Raw genomic sequence first — 22,191 nt, forward strand, 5'->3', positions numbered from 1 at the left:
AAACTGAATTTGCACACACACATACTTGCAAGTACCAAGATATCCTGTGCTCACATATTGCTGCCAAAACTACCTGTGGTGACCCAGAAGATAAGGGATGTCAGCTACTCAGTCCTCTTCAAATCTTTGGCATTCTTTTGGGTGTCAACAATGCTGCGAGTTTCTGCAGCCCTTACCTGCCTTAAGAAACAAGGCTTAGTACCAGGTTAAGTTGTACCACACTGGGGTGTGGCCTTCGCGTTATCAGCATGCCACCTAATGCTTGCTCTCTCTGTTACCTAGATTCCTTTTGGATTTCCTCTTGCTGCTATCAGTCTCGTGACCTGGTATATGCACACACACACCCCCCCCTTCATACACCTTCTTTAATTTTTTTTTAAACCTTCAGCTCTGACATTTCTTCTTGTACTTTTAAAAAACTAATACTTCACGTAGACCAATGTAATATTTCACTTGCAGACCTCTATAACATCTCAAACACACAACCAGGTACATCCAGATATTTTCCCAAAAAACATACTGCCTGTATCTTTGCTTTATCCAAGAAGCGAAGACATCAGCAAATGAAGAAAATCACAGAACATAGGATAATTGGTCTGCTTCAATCTGAAAAATGCCCAGTTCCAAATAATAACTAATCAGAAAAGAGAGGAGATAATACCCAGCGGCCCAGAAACAGCAGACTTCTGTCAGATTGGCAGCCTTTTTTCTTTCCTTGACAAAACAAACAGCACCACAACACAAATGTTCTGAACACGGAAGAAAGCGCTTTTTGAGTGTTCATGCAACCTCGGGAATCCTCAGAAAGACACCAAAGAAAACATGCCTCAGTATTCACAGCAAATTCACTGAAAATTTTTATCCCAGAAGAGTAAATAAAATCCATCTTATATTTACCACTAGGAAATGAGTCAAATATGCAGCAATATTCACCATCATGTACATTCTATGTCCAAAGGCAAGGGAATACAAATCCCACATGTCCAATAACGTTTTCCACAGGCTTTTAATGTGAGAATCGAAATAGCCCATACATCACTAACAATTACATTACACTTGTAAATTAAAACTACGGATTTTACCATGAAAATTATATAGAAGATGATAATAAATGGTAAAACAAATGCAGAGTACGATTAGTATATTCTGTCAGTCATTTAAACTCATTTACCTGTAAAGTAAGTATTGGTGGGGAGAGTGGAACTAGCGAATCTGTAATATCCATTTCCTGGGAAACGGATCCCTTTAATTACTTCTGTACTCAATGTAGCTAAAGATGAATCCATCCTTTCCACCTGGTAGATGGGAGAAGGCCCATTAAGTTCTTCAGGTTTGTTCCAATTTATCTTTACCGTTGTGCTGTTTATTCCTTCAACATGAGGTGCACTAAGTTTTCTTGGAGCTGTGCATGAAAAAAAATTATCTAGGTATCATTGTCCATAATACTTGGGAAATTATTTACTGCACATAACATAATTTTTGCAAAACATCCTGCTTCAGTTTCCGATCATCTTAAGAATAAACACAGATATCCATAGAAGCCTAATAAGGAAAAAAAAAAAACCCACCCCAAAAACAAAACCCAAAACATTCTTAATCTTTTTAGGAATTACTTTCAATTCCACAAGAAATACCTTATTTGTTTATTCAGGCTTTGGATAACTGTCTCTAGTATTATATACTAATTTTTTTTTTTTCATAATCTTTAAGAAAGTGTATTTGTATTCCTTCCTTGATTAGCCTCCCATACCATACTCACTGTAAGCATGTATCTGTATGTCTTTTAGCATTGGATTTGAGTGAAAGACCAAAGGAGAACCTGAACAATTAACTAACTCTTGTTACAGCTCAGCGGCACATGACAACACGAGTCTTTCATCACTGAACTTATCCTCGTCAACGGGAGCAGAACAGCTGCCCATCCACAATACTGAAGGCCCATCAGGATGTTTTCCTCATGGTGCGCACACAAGATGTTAGTATATGTTGAGATAATTATTCAGTTTAAGAAAATGATCCTCTCTAACTTTTCTCCACCAACACTGATGCACAGCAAGACTCCACACAAGGTTGTTTCCACAAAGGTATCAGCATAAGATAGTTTTATGTTATTACAATGATCCTCCTACCATTAAAACCAATACTCTGATATTCTTTTAAGCATTCTGAGAGCGTTGGTCACTCTATAGCTGAGTTTGAAAGAAATTTTTTTTTTTTTTTTTAAATACTGTACAGTAAGCCACTGGAGGGCAGCATGACCTGTTTGGATAATGGCATGATGGCCATACAGGTGGGAAAGAAATGGACCATCACTGAAACAATAAAAGATGTCATCTGGAGAAGTACAAGAACACTCTACTACCTATAGAATCTATATCCATCTCATCTTGCCTTTTTTTCTTCCCCTTGTTTCCCTGATAAAGAAAAGGATTTAACAACAGAAACTTCATTTGTACCCAGGAAGTGAAATACAATGACAACTTGTAAAAATTACTTGTTCCCATAATGACATAGTAAAGAGCAATAAACGCCTTTCAAGAACAATAAAACCTGAATTAAAATATGGGCCTTCGAAATCTGACATATTACTTCACAGCACAGCATTGTACATAGTGCGAGTTCTTTAAAGAAGGAGAGATTGCTTCATTTAGAATGAATTAATAACACCCTTTTAAACATTCACGTATTTCCAAGATCATTAACATATTTTTCATTTTTCCTATTTGCCTGTAGCATGTTGCTACCTTTTTTTTTTTCCTTTCTTTCTTTTTCTTTGCCCCCCTCTAACTTGATAAGTATTCTTTGAGAAAGCAGGGAGTGGGGGAACTGGGAAACTGCCAATGACACTATGTGCTGTAAATTCCTGCTTAGGCATCATTTATGACTTCACAATCTAATTAGTATCTCGCGCTATGGTAGAAATTTACAGCGTCAAAATTGAAGTAATGCAGTATGTGAGGTCATAAGCTTTCCTGCATAAGTAGGGCACAGCACTAATGAATTGTGGTATTAATGCACAAGTTTAAATAGAAAACATGGCTTAACAATCAAAACTTCACCTTTGGAGGGAACTAGTGTACGTCAGCGTTTTAAATGCGAACATAAGAGGTTGAGCCCTCCAGTTCAGCTTACTGATGGTAAAACAGAAATGCTAAAATTCATTATTTCTAAAACACATACAGCTAACTAAGCCTCATGACAATAACTATATCTTCCTTTAAAGTCTAGTATTAATAAACGGCAGTTACTTGGACCATAATTATGGCATCTCTGATACCCAAACCTGAAGCTTTTATGGGGCTTATGCAATTAACTACTTAAATGCATCGTAACACTTGCTTCTCTGACAGGGAAGTATTGATTTTTTAATCATTTTCAAGTCTCCTCTAGCACAAATAAATGTACTACAGTTACAGTTAATGCACTGTGTACACGCATTAAACACTGGCATGACACAATTTATTATTTTGTGATATATGGAACTACAGTCTCATTGATGCTTGAGAATTCTTGTGCATCAAGACAGTGGAAGACTGTACATAATAGGTTACATAAGTTAAAAAAAAAAAAAAAAAACAAAACAACAAAACCAACCAAACAAAAACAAAAACCAGAAAACGAAACTCTGCACAGGAACAGACAGAACTGAAAATAAATCTGTAGCACTAGCCCAGCAGGGTACTAAATGCTGAAATTAAAAATATTCAAGACTAAAAGATACAGTATATATTTTCCTAAAGGTGTCACTGTGGTACCTGTAGCTACTTTCTGAAAGATGAATTGACTATAATTTTACCTATTTAATTTTTTTTAGTCACGTTCTGTTAAGACACATCTGTCAAAATAATGAGTGTACTACATTTTAGTGGATTCAAAGTCACATTTTGTGTATTTTAATTATGTAGTTTTAATGTCTTGCTATATAATACATATTTAATATATTATAAAGCTAAAACAGTATTTAAAAGCCCATGATTGCTGCATGCCATTGTGTAGCAGAGGGCACAAAAAAAGACCAATAAAGACAGATGGTCCATACAGCTTACATTGAAGTCATATATCTAAATATAGAAGTTGCTACACAGGTCATTACAAATAAGCCTTTCCCATGTGTGTATGCACACACATGTACACAAAAATGAAGTTGGTAAGTAAAGAGCAGTTAATTTTGTTTTGTTTGAAATAATATCATTTTAGTTTTAGACTCGAAGACAGATGCCAGCATTTCGCTCTGAACAGATGGTAATTCCATCTAATAGTGCATCTCTGTATTAGTAAGGTCTGTTGTGTATACAAACAGTAATAAACACTAGGTAAGGATCAAAATAAATTTTAATTGTTGACATTAAATTCTGGCAGCCACGGTTCTAAGGATACAATACTCCTTTCTCAAGTCTGTCAGGTTTACTAATACAACTGCTAAAGCTTTTCCATACTCTGCCAGATTCTCGTCCCAGGAATAACATATTTACACTCTGGCTAAATTTAACAGCCTTACATGTATTTGAATAACTACTGCTCAGCATACTATAGGTAGGTATTTGTGTACCCTTCCACAGAAGCCTTCAACTAGCCACTCTGAATAGTTCAGGAAGGTAACAGTAACAAAAAGTATACAGTTTTTAATTATTGTTCAGTTGAATTCAAAATGCATACAGACAAATTAAAATAGAAATGTTCGGCAAATTTGAGGACAAAAACTTAAAGAAAATCTATTTTTTTTCATCTTGGAGTTTACCTTGCAGGTAAAATTACATCCCTCACTATTGGTCATCCATTTCATTTTTGCTACAAGTTATTAGTCCAGAGGACCCTGAGACTGCCATAGCATTTCTGGTATGATCTTTTCTTTCACTGCGCTTCACAATAGTATCAGTCATTTCAACAGTAAATGAGTCAAGAAATAATACTTGTATCTTCTGACAGTATTTTGATTTTTTTAGAAGATTCTTTAGAGTCCACTTTGGACTCTTCCCCCCAAAAGAATAAAAACCACCCATAATGGACATCAAAAGAAAATTTAATAGCACGGGTATGTTACAATCATATTTCTTTAAAAATAGATGTAATACACAGTATTTTTTAAAAATCATGAAAAATATATTGCTTCCACCATATGGGACAACCAACGACTCACCAACCGATTTAAGATGCAGCATATTGAGCTGACCATATGTTACAGTGCTGTTGAATGGCTGAGTGATTCATGCCCGTCACATTCTAGTATATCAATTAAAGCTCCTTGAAGTCTGCATGATTTGTGTCTCTGTTATTAAACCCTGCTAATTCATCCCACTTACACATCTGTTATAAATCTCTAGGAGTGCTGCATGATTCATGGCAATCTGTGAGCATGGTACAGCAAATTCTTCTCCTTGTAATTAACAGTAAATTGTTTTACTGCCATGCAATGAATTTTTCAGTTATATTGCAAATGAACTCCTAAATGCACGGTTCTTTCCTAAGAACTGACTTATATCATTAGGCAATTAAAAAGTATTGCTTTGAACCAAAAGCTTTTAATCAAGAGGAATGCAACTTAAACATAGCTTAAAAACCTTGCAAATTTGACACAGAGGGAAAAGACCAAACTGAGCTATTTTCTGAAGTATAATATGCGGTTCGTAGGGGAGAAGAAACAAATAACTTTTGAGTCCCTAGTAATTTCCTGAAACTCAAAGAGCAGTTTAACTACAGCTTGAGCGCTTGGCAAGACAAGTTGGAGCAGATACTATTTATCTCAGAAGTTACTTAAGTCATCTGTCATTATGAAATTTCTCAGATTACTTTACACTTTTCTAATTGTAAAACAGTGTCTTTATTCTTGAAATAAATAATTGGATAATTAGCCAAGCCGAATCATCAGAGGATTCCAATGCTGCTCAAGTGTTCTTGTCAAAGGTGAAGCAAATTCATTTCAGCTTTGCCTCTGCAGCTTTCTGAAGAGGCTTTGATTTTTTTTCCTGCTACATTCTTGGCAGCAGCCTCAAATTCATGAGTCCATACATCAAGTCAGTAGTTTAACAACAAATGAAATTAAATTCAAAGAAGGGAAACTAATTGAAGGACAGCAACAAAAGTGTTTGGTAATGTGCTTTTTAATATGGCATGCCACATTTGCATGATAATTTTTCCTTTTTAGCATGGAGCAGAAAGTGACTAGCTTAATGAGGGATTATTCAAGACAGGAATGAACAAAATGCATTCATAACTAAGAACAAAGATTGTATTATGAAACGGAAACAGGCAACTGCCGAGAAGTAACTGGATGATTGGTTTATGCATTATGAATAAAAAGGTAGAAAAATATTTATATTAGTATTCACTAATGACTATATATACAAGATTGTTGTAATTAAAATTATAAATTAACATATTAAGAGTGCTTGTTTAATCACTTTGGGTCCTATTCACAATGAAGAGACTTATGTACATGCATGCAAAACAATCTGTGTTTTCAGACCAGCAGCAAATGGCCCTCGTATTTCTCTTCTGTAACAAAGGAAAATATACATTACGTATTACCTGTTCAATGGGTATTTGTGATTTTAAAATTGAGGCATAGCATTTTGTAGAAAAGCAGTCTATGACAGGCATAAACAAATGCTGTATTGCCATGACAAACGGGTTGAGGCTTTTGAAAAGGGTTTGCACCGGACCTTATTCATGAATGGAAAAAATGGACAAATTACTCAGATTAAAAGGGTAATCAAAAAGAAAACAACGTCAAGGAGTGCAAGACAGCCCAGAAAGCCCATCAGCATCATTACCCCAGCAAACCCAGAGGCAACTCCAAAGCCACCAATACAACTGCTTGAGAAGTCTGCCAAGAAGCCAGATGCAGCTGGTGCTGGAAGAATATCTTCTACAAATTAGCTTCTGAACCCTGTAATTGCCATCAACAGCAAAGGATCAGGAATACAATGTGCTGGGGTAAATGGCAGCAATCACAAAGCCATACTTTGGTGCCTCTTAAAAAATGCTTTTTAAATGAAGTTTAAAAAAAAATGAAGAAGGGCAAAGGAAAGACGAACTTAATTACAAGAAATAAGCTCAGTCACACAGTAGTTAATGAAACATAGCTGTATAGATTGTTTAAGGCACCCTTTGACTATCTGATTTGAGGGGGGTAGGATAAGCAATTGTTCTAGTCAAAGCACTCACATGGCTAATTCCATCCTGTTGAAATGCAGAAATTGCTGGGAAAAAAAAGATGCTTCTCTGCCTGACTGAAAAATTTAGAAAACGTGCATGTTCTGTCTTGATAGATGCTGCAAAGAATAATGCAAGTAATTAATAATTTTATGCAAACACATTGTCAAAAAAATCACTTTTAAGGGACCAGGTCTTTCACTGGTACCAGCTAGTACAGTTCTATAGAGAACCAGAGGCATCAGCTCAGAATCCTACACGAGATAAAACCACAGAGCAAAAAGTGCTTTTGAAAATAAAGAAAAATAGCCTAAGACCTGGTAACAATAACAGGCTGAATGCCATTCTCAAAAATAAACAGGAATTTGAACTCAGCAGAACCTGGAGAAAGGCATAAATTAAAATGTGGCTCCAGGCGTTGAGAAGAAAAATGTATAATTACCGTTCAGTATTGCTTTCAGTTACATACATGCAGTTCCACTTGATGATCTTGGGGTAACAAAGACAAAAATGAAGCTCAAATTGGATTTCAAAGTTTCAAACAAAGTATTAAAAATGAACTTTCCTCATCTATCCCCCAAGGCTTTCAATAGCGTGTGCACAACATTGCAGCGCATAAAGAGTATTTAAAATACCACATGGATTGTGGAATGCTCATCCTTAGTCTGACGTTTAAAATACCGATTGAAAAAGTATGAAACACTTTTCAATTACTTGAGTCTTGAAAAGCCAACTATCTGTGTGTTTGTATCAGAACATACCAAACTGAGGTTCTATTTCTGTCCAGTAACCTTCTCTTTCAGTAACAGACATGGGTTAATTCTCTTCTTCCATTACCTTCACATGATCTTGCTTTGATCTTTCATCCCAATACTGCATTACCATGTAACATTGATCTTCCAACACTTTTTACCATTCTCAGAGCTGCTCATGCATCAGGCATATCTGTGCAAGTTCTTTTATTTATCACATCTATTCTTCTTCCTGGTTTCATATGCATTTGTGACAGCTTCCACTCAGCTTTTTTTATAAAATAACTCAATTCTTATTAATTCTATTTTGTTTCCTTCCTCACTCTCTCTCCTCACATTCTTCTGGCTCAGTTGTCTTCTTTTATTACCATTTACAAATACTGTGGGTGTATATATTGGTGAGGAGGAGAATTTTTTTTGCCAGTTTGACAGACGCAAGGACATATGGCTGATTTTATTTTTCTTTCACTCTCCTCCTGCAAAACTGCTCATGAGATGTCCCCGGTATGGATGCCTATACTGAACCAGGTTAGAAGAGATCTACTTGTTATGTTTGCTCCTGGATTATTTTAACCAATTTTAAGTTATACTCCAAAAGACTTCCCATTGAAAGATCAGCAGACTGATGCTTCTGCTCCCTTAGGTCTTATCCCTAAATTCTGCCCGACTGCAGAAGTCTCTTTTCAGTGTCTTTTAAATCCTCTCTCAAAACCTGTTATTTTCTTCCTCAGCATTTTTGTTTCTAATGATTTCACGCCCTTGTTTCTGCCCTTGTTTTTATTTGCTGTGTTACGCCATATTAAAAAAAACATGTTGCCAGAGAAAAAGAAGACTGATAGATTTTGAAGACTATCTTTCTGTAGCTAGTCTTCGAATTAACCTAATGGACATGAACAAAGCCTAAAAATTATTTGAGACTTCTAGTGGCAAATTTTAGAAGACATTGGCAATTCCAAAAGCAAGCCCCTTGCTGATATACATCAGTTGGACACACCAAAATCACAGTCATCAAGGTACCCATTGATTTAAATGCTCCACATGATAAATCAGCATACTGCACACCTGGAAGGAGTAGAGATGGTTTTCCATTATCCTTCTCAGTAACAGAGGAGAAGAATTAGTCTAATTTAGAATAACCTCTAGCCCAACTTGGAACACAATTCAAAGCTCCTGGATCGTGTTACGATGCAAGGGGACCATCATGCTGGAGCACATTTCAGTCGAGACTTCCTCCAAAAGCTCCCTTTGCCAGGGCATGGAGGGGGACTGGCACCCAGCCAGGGAGGCTGTTTCTGTGCCAGGGAGACATTCCTTCACGAAACAGAACTCCTCAACAGTCCTAGAAAGGCAATTTTAATTTCATTTTGCACCGTTCAATGACACAAAAGGATATTAATGGACTACGACTTGATCATCTGTTTTTACAAATGACGGGGACTGGTTTCTCCTAACTTTGTTCCAAGTTTGAACTCGCTTTGATCTAAAAGTCATCATATAAGTAGAGTTTCTTTTAAATTTTCTTTGGAAACACAGTTTTACAGAACTTCACAAAATGGAGCATGCACACAAAGAAAAAACTGGATGGAGATGATTAAACAATTTTCTCCAGAAGTGAAAAATGTGAATGGTGGAAGATAAAATTGCGTGCAAAATTTAAGCAATTTTAAGCAATTAAGCGTTTTACTCTTTAGTTTGTCAAAATTTAAGACATTGCATTAACATGTTTTAAAAACAAAAAAGGAACCCGATACAGGAGTGATTCATTGCTTTCAAGGCTTACAACAGTAAGCAGGAAAAGGCTACACTGCAAAACCGCCAATAAATGGGGACGTGTCTGTTATTCTATTTTGTATTCTCCTGTCTTCTCTAATGTGATAGGTCTCTAAGTATTAACACAACCAGGGAGGAGATGGTCATAAACAAGCTGTCAAGCATAACTAAGCTACTGTTTCTGAATCTTTTAATAAATGTATAAATGCAAAGTTGGATCACATGTAGTAATAAGGTGTGCCGCTTAGGCCATATTTGTTTCCATGGCTATCAGCACAGACTGCAACCGCTGCTCCTTGCACAGCTGTGTGGTATGGGGTAAAGTCATACTCATACAAGTAGGAGGCTCTGTAGGTGGCCAGCTTGAAACTTTAAGAGGTGGCAGCATGAGGAAACAAAATAAATTTTGAAATCAGCAATTCAGCAGGAGAGAAGACTGACAAAACAATCTTTGCCCACTGAAACACAAAGACGATATGGTGAATCAAGGAACAAATCATCTATCTTCCACTTGAGAACAAATGGAAAGGCAATTAAAGAAATAGACAGATGAAGAGCAGAGGACAGACTAGAGGTAATATCCCAACAGCTAAAATTCCACTTCAGTTCATGTATATAAAGCTTCCTATTTACTGGCTCTGGGCAACTCCTTATTCCCTGTCTAGAAGCTCCTATATCTCTTCATTGATTATGCAGAGGAGCTTTGATGGAATTCAGGCAACTGAAATGCAGCCCAGGGAGCCTAGCAAAACACGCCGCACAGCAGAAATTTTCAAGTTTTTTCCCATGGGAGACCAAATTACATAAGAGAGGTAATTTCAAAGATCATCATCACAACATCCATATGATAACATTGCTAACTGCTTAACTGAAAATGCTAATATTGTGAAAGTAATTAATGTGTGTTAAATGCCTATACAAAAGGAAACCACAATGTTAAGTAGTCAGCTCTCTGCAGGTGACCACCACTATGTCACATAGCATGGATTTTGAGCTTATATTTATAGTATAAAAGAGCTGTACTGACTAACGTGTTCCATGAATAAAGAGACTTGTGAAGCTGATTCTCCTAACAATTTGCCTCTCAAAACCCTCTTGATCCTCTGATGTCTAAGAAGTGAGTTCATGCCATCTTTTCTTCAAAGTAAATACAGGCTTTCTCCATCTGTGTTCTGTACTGATGCTTATTTTCTCCTAAATTTGTAGAAAGTTAGTACCTTTGAAGTCCCTGACATATGAAATTGACTGGTTGAAATTAACTCAAAGACTGAAAATTTATTAAAGTGCACAGGAACACATATGCACTTTCTTAAGCATTGTTTCTGCAGGGAAGTGTGAGTATACATATCTACAAAGCAAAATCTCATAAATCTCAGGGGCTAAATAAACAAACATTTTCAAAAGAGCAGACCCAAAGCATGTATGTTGCTTCCAATTTAGACACACAAATACACTATGTACATATATTAGACTTTAATACATACACCATGCAATTCCTCCTTCATGGGTTAAGCAAGGCATCGGCACAGCATGTGCATTTTACATGCCCTATCATGCAAATATGACACACACACTAAAAAACCCCAACAACAAATTAACAACTTCTTAGCATCATAAATGAACGGGTTCAGCTACATTTATGTACATTTACTGTTTAAATAAACAGGGAAAAAAAAATACATATCCATAACTTGCAGTTGAGAGAGCAGTACGCAAATCCTATTGCCATAATAGTGTACCTTAAACCTTCATTGAAAACATTTTGGTTTTAATCTGTCAAGATAAACAAATAATAATCAAGCAAGTCACTTTGTATTAATACAACACCTACCCCTGTCACTGTGCATCAAACTACGATCATCTTAATGGTATTCATTAGTAAACTGTGTGTCAGCTTTGCACTTTGATACAGATTGTTTCCTTACCAGCTGCCAAGGTTTGCCCCTTGCCTGGCTCACTGGTTACACAGCCGATTTGATTGCAGAGAGTAACAGTAAAGTTGTACGTCCTGTAAGGTTTTAATCCCGTCGCTACATAGGAGAGCTCATGAGCCTCAGCTATATGCAAAACCTGCAAAGCAGATTGGAAAACGACAGTTGGTTAATAATATTTTCATTCCTATTAATTGATGACATGTTCACTAATAACAAACTTGTCTCTGAATTTGCAGATTCCTTCATTTAGATGTGGAAAAGCCTGCAAAGACCAACTGAGGGAGAGGATTATTTTGGAGAATCTGAACAAGCTAGGATTTAGGTGATAATACTTCCCATCACACTGTTTTATGAGGTAATAAGCCAGTTCCTGAGTGGATAAATGAGGAAACAAAGTTATTGCCTCATAAAACTGTGTGGTGGTGCAGTTATCACTACCAACAGTGCAGCTACAATCCAGATGACGAAGATGACACTATTAAGTGGTGAAATCTGACCACCACTGAATGAGTGACATGATTAGCAGGCATTAGGAGGGAGGGGACTAACTAATACCTACAGATATTTGAATCTGCTTTACTTTAACAGTACTTTAAGCTATCAGAGAGGGTAGAACCGAATAAATGGTTGTATTTTAGATAACTTCTGTATCAGATGTTTACTTAGATGAAAAATCTTGCAAGCCTGTGACAAGAGGCAATTTACATTTCTGTATTGTTACAACAGCCCCAAGAGCAATAGTATCCCCACTTCACAGACAAATAAACTGAGGCCCATCTGTGGTACTTCCATCCTCACTGAAAGACAAAATCAGCTCTGAAACGAGAAATACAATGTCAGAGCACCAGATCCACTCCCCACATTCCGATTCCCTATCATGTTTTCTTGCTCATTCCTAAGCTTTTAGCTTACTACTACTGCCATGGTATTTGTTTGCCAAACGCAATCACTCAAAAATTACAACAGTATTTTAAAATCACATATTTAGACTGTATCAAGTTGGTTTTCTGCTATTTAAGGTTTTCCCACTTCAAAGATTTGTCCACTATCCCAGGAGCCAGACAGGTACCTTCTTACTGAACATGCAGAGTCCTACAAAACAACATGCCTTTAAGCATATCAGGAAATACAGCAATAATACAGAATCAGAACATGCAAAGATCAAAGCAATTTAAATGTTGTTGCTCAATCTCATCCCTCCTAATTTTGAATCTCACCCATTACTGAAAACAAGTCAGCTCAGGAATACAACTTAAAACCTGGAAGTAGCGTACAACGTTACAAAGCACTCAAGATAAACTGATAGGTTAAAAAGTCAGATCAGAGGATATACAGCAAATCAGGGAAAGGATTCATCACAATGTCAAGGAGGACATCAGACTTTATCAATTTTATTATTACCAGTTAGGAAAAACTTAATGTAACTAACAATAATACCTGGGAAAATGGTGGCAAGAATCTTTGTTCTGTCATCAAACTGATGCTGTATCCCATCACTTCTCCTCTTGCTGAATTATCTTCAGGTTTTTCCCATGACACATTGAGGGAATATGGTGAAAGAGGGAATACTGATGGAGATGGCATGAACACTGGGGCTAAAAACAAATTAACACAATAACATTCATAAAATAAATGAGCAATGTGTGTAATGCAAGCTTCCTCGCTGTATTTGTAAAACACCATTTCAGACAGTCTTTTCTTTTTCTTTTTTAACCTTATTTTTAACTGGAATTTTCAGATTATTTTGATAGCACATAAAAAGTACCTCACCCATCATTCTCCTGTTTTCTACTCTGGCCATGAATGCAGAATAAAACTCTGCCTATGTCTTCAAAGAAACACTAATCAGCACTAAAGCCCTAACCCCTGTAGCAGGTAGGAAAGTACATACAAATGAAAAAGTCTTGAAGACAAACTTCATGCAACCTGGGAAAAAACTGATAAAAGCAAAAAGTGTTCAATACTTCAGCATCTTAAAAGCAATTTTGTTTGCTAGGCCAGTTTGAAATTAACGTGTCTCTCACTTCTTACAAAACAGTTCCCCTGTCTTCCATAGTAAATCTGTAAAAGGATTGTTTGCACTGCAGTTAAATCCCCACCTGATTACTCTGTAATAATAGGATACCAACTCATAGCACTTCTGCTACATACAAACAACCACACTAATGGACCTCTTCCCAAATATAATTTAACACTTTTGTAACATATAGTGTTTAAGAACAGATAAGCACAAAGACTCATTTTGAAAGGGGAATTAGTTTAGCCTGCTGTTTTGCAGGAGCAAATGACTGAGGATATGATTTTCAAGCTAACAGCAAACAAAGGCATCAGTGATGTAACAGACATGTTTAATTGCAAAACATAGGCTCTATCAGCCTAAAAAACCTTAGATTTCTAATGAAAGCATTGAAATAAATAGCTGTTATTTCAAATAACATGTCAAGTGGCAAGCCCTTTCGGAAATCTGAACAGAAGGGCTATGATAGTAAGAGCCGTTGTGAACTGCTTAAACTTCTGGAAAAAATGGTCCATATTATGACACTTGGCCTCCATAATAGCACATGAAAAGTTTCAAGCACTATACTCCTGAAAAGGTAACCCTCTCAAGTTCTTTAAAAAAATTGCTTTCTAAACAATCAAAGCCTCAGTTCAGGAAAACTCATTTGATCCTTTCCGAATATATGTACCTTCTTGGACATTCCTGACTCACTCCAACTGTTAATACATTTGTGACAAAACCAATCTTTTTTCATGTTTTCTCCCTTTAAAGAACATACAAATAACAACTGGGAAAATAGTGGAGAATTCAAACACTGCTTGTTAGATTTTGCAATCTTGTCATTTTTAAATTTTGGGTTAATTGACAGGGATTCTTTTCTTCAACAATATGATTTTATGATGAAGATGTGTTTGCTTAACATGCTAAGTTCTGAGATAATCTGACCTATCTTTAATTAGTTAAAAAATGAGAATTTGTCCCTATCTAAATCATCTCTAGACACATTTTATTGAAAAAAAAAATTAAGAATGCATTCTAATTTAGTTTTTCCTTTCATTTGTATCAAAAAAATCTAAACCAATGCTTACCAGCCTCTCCTGTTCGTCCTGACGTCCAGTCTGAAGATATGCTACCCGCCATGTTTACTGCTAGCACATAAAATTCATACTCTGTGAATGGCTCCAGATCAGTGACTGTGGCACTGGTCTGCGGTGGAGCCAGGGCATTTTCATTAGGAGACTCCATAACTGGTTGAGGACTGAGCCATCCACTGCTTTGGAAAATACGAATTTCAGGAGGAAGAAAGTTCCCAGCTGGTTTTAATTTTTTTCTCATGTAAAGTTCATATCTTATAATTATGCCTAGAGAAAAAAGTGAGCCAGAAAAATTAGTGCATTTAAATGATTTCTAGAGTTCTACTAAAATACCAACACCAATATGTTTAATGAGCTAACAATCAATCAACATAATGGAAAATATAGCATAAGAAGTTTTCCTCATTTCTGCTATTTTCATCCAAATGCTTACTTTGGCATTTCTTGCATTACACTGTTTTGCCCCTCCATGCAATTTTAGGATTTGAAAACAAATGGCTGGATTACAGTATGAGTTCTTCCATCCTCACTGGAAGATGATATCCTAAAGTTCTGATCAAATGTTATGGGAAATTACTTCAGGTCTCTGATTTTTCAAAGGGATATTTAAATTTTAAAACAAATTTTTTTTTTTTTTTTTTTTTTTTTTTTTTTTTTACACAATGGGTGGGGAATTTTTGAGTGACAGTTTAATGCTAACCTTTTAGAACATACTACTGGATAGGAGATATGTGTGTGTCGGTTTTCCATCAATGTAAACGTACGCAGGAAGGTCTCACCCCTTTGGGAAAAAAAAACTTCAGCATTGTGGTATGAAGTCATACGTGATCTAGGTTGGATCATGGAAGCAGTTTAACTGTAGGAAAAGTGTGTAAGAAAGCTGACTGGAGATTTCCCAAATGGAAAAGATGAGAGACATAGCAAAGCCAGGAGATAGTTAACTACCATATAATGTATATATTTGGGGCTGTACTTATGCACAGAACTGGAGATGCGGCTTGGGAGAAAAAGCTTCTCTCTTTGTCTTTGGAAAGACCAGGAAATCTGACCACATATCAAAAGAAATATAAGAGCATTGCTTAAATATGCCTGTGCTGGCAATTACATGCATGTAATGGCTATGAAGTAAACTATGAAGAGTATATGCCACAGGTTGAGGGACAAGTACTAACAGCAAGTATCATGAACCGCGCCTCTAAATACATACAGGCATTCTTGTGCGGGCATTCTTCCTGTCTAACCTGGTAATAGCTAGCAAATAAGATGTTCAAAGAGAAAGCTGAGCTCCCCATACACAGATGCCCATTTTTTGAACAGATCAAAATGCTTGTTTTCGCATGCACAAGTATTTGTGCATGTAAGTGCAAGTTCAAAGCTCCACTGCACATATATTAAAAGATAAAGTGTTTACCAGTAAAATCTGTGGCATCAGAAAAGTATCCTACAACAGCTGCGTTCTCAGTTTCAAAAACCTAAAATATTATTACGCAAGTTAGACCAGCAACTCTTGGCAATCGCCTAATCCCTAATAAAGTTATACTGGTAATAGAATTAGTTACTACAAATGAAGGATGGTTTTAAAAACAGACTTCTCTGTTAATTCTTAGAATTTTTTTTCCCCATAACTGTTATCTGCTTATTTATTCTTTGTAAGGCAATATCACCACATCTGTCTGAACTAGGCGATCTGGCAAATTAGGAAGAAATTAATTTTACTGTAAATGTTTAACTATAAATGTGATTTTTGCTGCAGCAGATGCCACTAAGGGCTAAATTCTGGACCCAACACTTTCAGTTGGAGTTCTGGACTCCAAAAGAATAAAACACAGACTCTGAGGATACATTTAATGGCAGACAGGCAAATTAAGACAATGCCTGACTTCATTCCCAGTTTATGTCACATGGATAAGGATATTCTAACCAGATTTGAGAAAACGCTGCTTTTTCTTTGCAAAATCTTTGACTTACAAAAGTAAATCCAATGTCCTACCATTTGGTTTCTCAGGTGATGACCACTCCACAGCCAGTTCTGTAGAGCTGATGGTTTCTATCATCGGTGGGTGTAGCCCTTCTGGAGGAGCTTGTGCAGTAATTACTGTTACTGGCTGGCTCTTTAAGCAGCCTCCACTAGTACAAGCTTGCACAGAAAAAACATACTTTGTAAATGGAATGAGATTCCAAATAATTGCTGAAGTTTTTAAGCCTTCATACTGACCACAAGGCTGAAGATCAACCAAGCTAGTACATGTCAAAATGTATTTCTCTATCGGCCCAGAGTCATTGGAGAGGCTTGTCCAGTGAAGTAAAACAGAGTGGTGACTAACAGGAAAGATGGGATTTAAATGCAGGCTTCCTGTCGGCGTCCCAGATTTTGTTCTGTATGTCACGGAGGCACTTCTTGTAAAACCATGAACGTTGCTGGCTTGGACGTAATAGGAATAGAAGGTATATGGAGATAACATGGTATCGGTGAAGGTCTGAACACCTAAAACAAACAGTAAGAAGAAAATTGTATCAGTCTAACACAGTAAAAATAATCTTAATTTGCACACTTAAAGCCTTTCCAGCCCTAATCCGAGACGTAAAGTTTGCATACTCTTCTTGAGATCATTATGAACATTGTAACTTCTCAACGTGGTTTTTTGTTTTATTATCTTTCACTGCACATTGGCATCACTAGAGAAATAATTTTTCCACTGAATTTCTCCTAGTTCCTGCTTTAATCATGAACAAGATTAATACAATTACCTTCTTATTCCTCCTTTGCTTGGAAATAATTATTTCAAATGTAAATCAGCATCAATATTAGTAGATCTGATTTAGAAAAAAACCCAAACCATTCTGTAAATTTTCACACCTTTATTTTTGATTCATTTCATAGCGTAAAACCAAACATTTCACCTTTCTGTGCTTTCACTTCCTCACTTCTAAAATACTGCTTAATAGTTCATTTGTAAAGCATTTGATCTTGGATGAAAAGTGAAACAGAAGTGCAAATAACTATTAAAAAGGTATATCTAAAGCCTATGTTTACCTGTCTCACCCCCTACTTTCCATTACTCTAGATAGCTTTTTAGCAGCTTTTTCGCAGCTTTTTAGCAGCCATGACTGTGAATAGCTCCTAGGTATATCCCAGAGGCAGTTACACATCTTGGTCATTTACATACAACCATATCACCATACATTGTTTTGCCTTAAGAAATAGCGAACATTGAGTAATATATTACATGCCAGAGCACGGATACTCTTAAACTTTTTCAAATCAAATGGAGAGGACATCGCTATTTCTAAGTCCTCTCTGTACGTATGCACCGGCAAGCCAGCCCTGAGTTCAAATTAAAGAAGAGGACCACAAAATTATCAGTATTGCTAGATATTCAACCCTTGACATTGTAGTACAAAAGCAGCCAGTGTCAGCCCAGTAATTGCTTATAGCGCTCCAACTACCTATAGCAATCACAAACTTATTGCTGGAGTCCAAATCTCGTCTTCGTGCCTTTCAAACCCTGGTACTTCAGGCAAGGTTGCAGATTGGCTCTGCCAGTGGCCGCAATGGTTATTGCAACATCCTCATGCATTAGAAGTGAGCAGACAAGTGATGCAGCAGATTTCAGCCTTGCTGGCGAGATTCAGCTGTTTCTTTTTCAGCTTTTGGGTTAGCACGCTGTTCGCAACTGCGGGTGCAAGTACTCGAGTGTACTCTAGAATTGTTGAGCCCTTTCTGAGCTGCGTGGACACACCTTCCCTGGCTGAAGTGCTTCTGGGTGCAAGAGTGGGGTACCAAAGCCAATTCGACAAGTGTTAGACAAGACTCTTGGACAGGCTAGCAAGAATCCTCGGAGCAGGAGCGGGGCAACCAGTTGCTGTGAAGGACATCGGCAAGTAGGAGCTTGCCATGTGTCCCATTTCCGATTTTGTCTCCAGCGAAAAGAATGGCCACAGAGGCAGCACGAGTCAGCGTGCCAGAAACCTGGGAAAGCTGCACTTTATGGAACGACGGGATCCCCATCTTATGGGCCTTCAACTCAAAAGAGCCACAAAGAAGGAAAAAAGCATGCAGGAAAAAAACAGAAAATAAGAATGAAAAAAACCCAATGAGACTGCTGTCATCAGCAGCAAATCCTCATGAGATGACAAAACAGGAGTACTTCCTGAGCTAGATTCTAGGACCGCCCCCATCCCAAACTGAACCCTGCTCTAGACCCACATGCTGACCTGGAACCAGCTCTAGAACCACCAAGTGAGCTAGAACCAAAAAGTGACCCGGAACCCGCTCTAGAACCATCAAGTGACCCGGAACCCGCTCTAGAACCATCAAGTGACCCGGAACCCGCTCTAGAACCATCAAGCGAGCTAGAACCCACTCTAGAACCATCAAGCGAGCTAGAACGGGCTCCGGAACCAACAATCGGTCTGGAAAACAACCAGCAGTCCTGAACTAAAGCAAGCTAAACTCTACAGAACCAGCAAGTGATCTGGTAAAGCCGCTGTAGAACCATCAAGCCGAGCTAGAACCTGATCTAGAACCGACAAGCGGGCTAGAACCCAATCTGGAACCCGCTCTAGAACCGACAAGCGAGCTAGAACGTGATCTAGAACCACCAAGCGAGCTAGAACGTTATCTAGAACCTGATCTAGAACCGACAAGCGAGCTAGAACGTGATCTAGAACCAACAAGCGAGCTAGAACGTTGTCTAGAACCACCTCCCTACCAAACCCTGCTCTAGAAACAACTGCACCAACACCACCCTAGCGCTACAACCAACCAACCCCCGAAACCCAGCCTCTGGATCCGAACTCTAGGGCCCCAGGTCTAATGTCAACAGCAAGCACATTACTTTCCCCTTTTCAAGTACAGGGATCGGAAGAGGCAGATCACTCAGAATGCTGATATTGTCTGCCAGAAAAGTAACCAGCATCATCTCAACATTACGAGAAAGTTCATTCAGTGTTGATGAACACCTGATCACCAGGTGGTAACTTTATTTCAATAGGAATATAGGCTAGATAAAATTGGATAAAGCCAAAAGGTAGAAGGTTTTACATTCCTCGGGTGAACAACTCCACCATGTATTTAACTACATTTATAAATAATTAGAATCAACGTGATTTGGAGTTATGATCGTAAGTAACTTTTAGGGTTTTTTTCACGTTCTAGAGCAAGTATTTCATTTTACCCTCAAGACAAGGAAACCTGAGCCTCTGGTTTCCCAGAGCAGTTAGGAAAACATTGTTTTAATTGGGCATTCTGCAATACTATCAGCCAGACTACCAGGCCGATACAGAAGATCATTCTTAATTTTCCTTGGGAAGTTCAATGTTTCTATAAAACTCTCATTAGTCATAAGATAACATTCATCCAGTTGCACTCTCAGGACATTTCATAAGTATTACAAATTCCACACTATACTGAGAAAAAAATAACATTATCAAAAGTTCTGACAGCATTAACAACATATTCAAACACCAGCATATGATTTCACATCATTAATTAGGGGGATTGCAGGAAATGTCAAAAACGTCTTTTGAAACCAAATCTATGTTTTTACAAAACAATATTTTGTTAAATAGAAACATGCTAATGTCTCGTTATACGGCTAAATACATTCAGAATTTTTCACCCTCTACAAGGTACAGTCATGAAATAACATCCTCAACAATGCACTCAGTTTCAAGTACATTATAGAGCACAAATTTATGACAACAAAGTATAATAGCTTTTCTTTTGAAATTAATTCATATTTTTACTAAAGTTAGGCTTTTAAACCAAATTAAGGAATTGTAATATTTTCTATTAGCTCTCTAAACTTTTTTGTAATGTTTCTTTCTGTCCTCTCAATCACTTAATCCCATGCTTACATGGGGTCGCATACCTTTCCTCATGGTACGTACTGCAGAGTGTCCAAATTCACAGCATAAACCACAGAGTAATCAATCAACTGTAACACAGCAGCATGCACCAGAACATAAAAATGTTAGGTGCATTCCAAAGGATCTGTGCTTCCACTAAATAATAGACTTTTTTTTTTCCCTCCAGGGTGCATGCCAATAATTAGACTCAAATTCTGCAAAATATTAATGCTGCATTGGTATGAAAATGCAACAAACTAAAGAAGTTGCTAAAACAGAAATCAAAGCTTAGCGGCATTAAACCACACTTGTCTTAAAAAAACACACTTGCGTGCCATATATACATAAAACCAGTATCCAAATCCATCTCCTTTTCTTTGATAAGAGGATCAATAGTAGCACAAAATGGCCTTTCCAGCTAGGACAGAGTGCCGAGTCCTTGAGGACTGCCTTCTGAGGGACGCCTTTGCAAGCCTCAACATGAGTGAAGTGGTGCTGCTAAAGGCAAACCAGGAGCTACACTGATAGCTTAACAGAAGGTGCTAAAAGTTAGAGACCAGAAAAAGCTTTCCTGATCTGTTAACAGTTTAAAATCAGGAGGATGAAAAAAGCGAGTTTAAGCGCATTATGGTCTCTTCCATTCACCCTAATTCTTTCTCTGGGACTTTGCCTCTTTTAGATTTTGGAGCCTGCGTATATTTGCAGGGAATGCTTCTGGTGCCTCAATTAAAGTTTTTCAGGGAAAAAAGTAAAAAATAATCAGCCATTTTGGGTCACTCAATTTGCCAGATTTTAGACTGGAGTATTCATTTCTTTCAAACAAAGTTAACAACACAGAACAGTAACTCACTACAGGAAAACAGAATAATGTATTCAAAATCACAGCGAATGATAATGACAGAAAGGAGAAAAAATTAAGAAAAATTGCACATATATATAGATATGTACCTATACAAACACAAAATCTTTGATGTTACCTTCCGATAAATACTTACTATAAGGGTAGTAGTCTTCGGTTGTATAAATTTCAGCCTCATCCCTATACAGCTGGTAAGTAAGCCTGTTAGAATTTGGAGAATCGGGGGAACTCCACGAAAGTCTGATAACAGAGGAATTGAGAACTTCTCCTGTAGGAGGTGGTTGCTGGAATGGAGCTGAAACATACACAAAAACGGAGGATGTAAAAATGAAGGTAACCAATAATCACACAAATTTAAATAAAAATGCGAAGAAACTGCTAAGTTTTCTTCAAAGAAAAACCGTCAAGTAAACATACAGTCACTCAGGCAAGACATTAATAGATTAAACTGATCCATCCAAATGCTCTCCAACAAAGCTTTTTTTCCAAGTGCATGAAACACATTTATACATTTAAACAAATGACAGATAAACTTAATCCCCCTTCCCCCCCCCAATTAAAGCAAGTACACCACAGTCTTCCAAACACTTTTTTTTTTCTTTAAATGTATTTCAAGACCTCTATAAAAAGGGAACATGTTTATCTGGTCACATTATTGAAGTCTGTAGTTCAATTATAATTTATTTTTTCCAGAGGATTCATTCCATTTTAGCATAGGCCAGGCATAAATTCCTCTATTAGAACAGAAATGAAAAGTCCAACTACAAATTTTACTGAAGTG

The 22,191-nt window shown here is 37.2% G+C and overlaps 1 protein-coding gene across 1 annotated transcript in view; it reads right to left on the bottom strand.

Moving 5' to 3' along the window:
• USH2A (usherin) overlaps positions 1 to 22,191 on the bottom strand; it is a 391,128-nt gene that overhangs the window by 282,863 nt on the left and 86,074 nt on the right. The window contains exons 16-21 of the mRNA XM_075147080.1: positions 21,547 to 21,705; positions 16,692 to 17,186; positions 14,696 to 14,968; positions 13,046 to 13,203; positions 11,600 to 11,744; positions 1,172 to 1,402 (exon numbers count right to left, since the gene is read on the bottom strand). Of these exons, the coding sequence (XP_075003181.1) occupies positions 1,172 to 1,402; positions 11,600 to 11,744; positions 13,046 to 13,203; positions 14,696 to 14,968; positions 16,692 to 17,186; positions 21,547 to 21,705 (1,461 nt within the window). The remainder of the gene's footprint in view (positions 1 to 1,171; positions 1,403 to 11,599; positions 11,745 to 13,045; positions 13,204 to 14,695; positions 14,969 to 16,691; positions 17,187 to 21,546; positions 21,706 to 22,191) is intronic.

Source organism: Calonectris borealis, chromosome 3 (genome assembly GCF_964195595.1).
Source record: "Calonectris borealis chromosome 3, bCalBor7.hap1.2, whole genome shotgun sequence".
In the NCBI taxonomy this organism is placed as follows: Eukaryota; Metazoa; Chordata; class Aves; order Procellariiformes; family Procellariidae; genus Calonectris; species Calonectris borealis.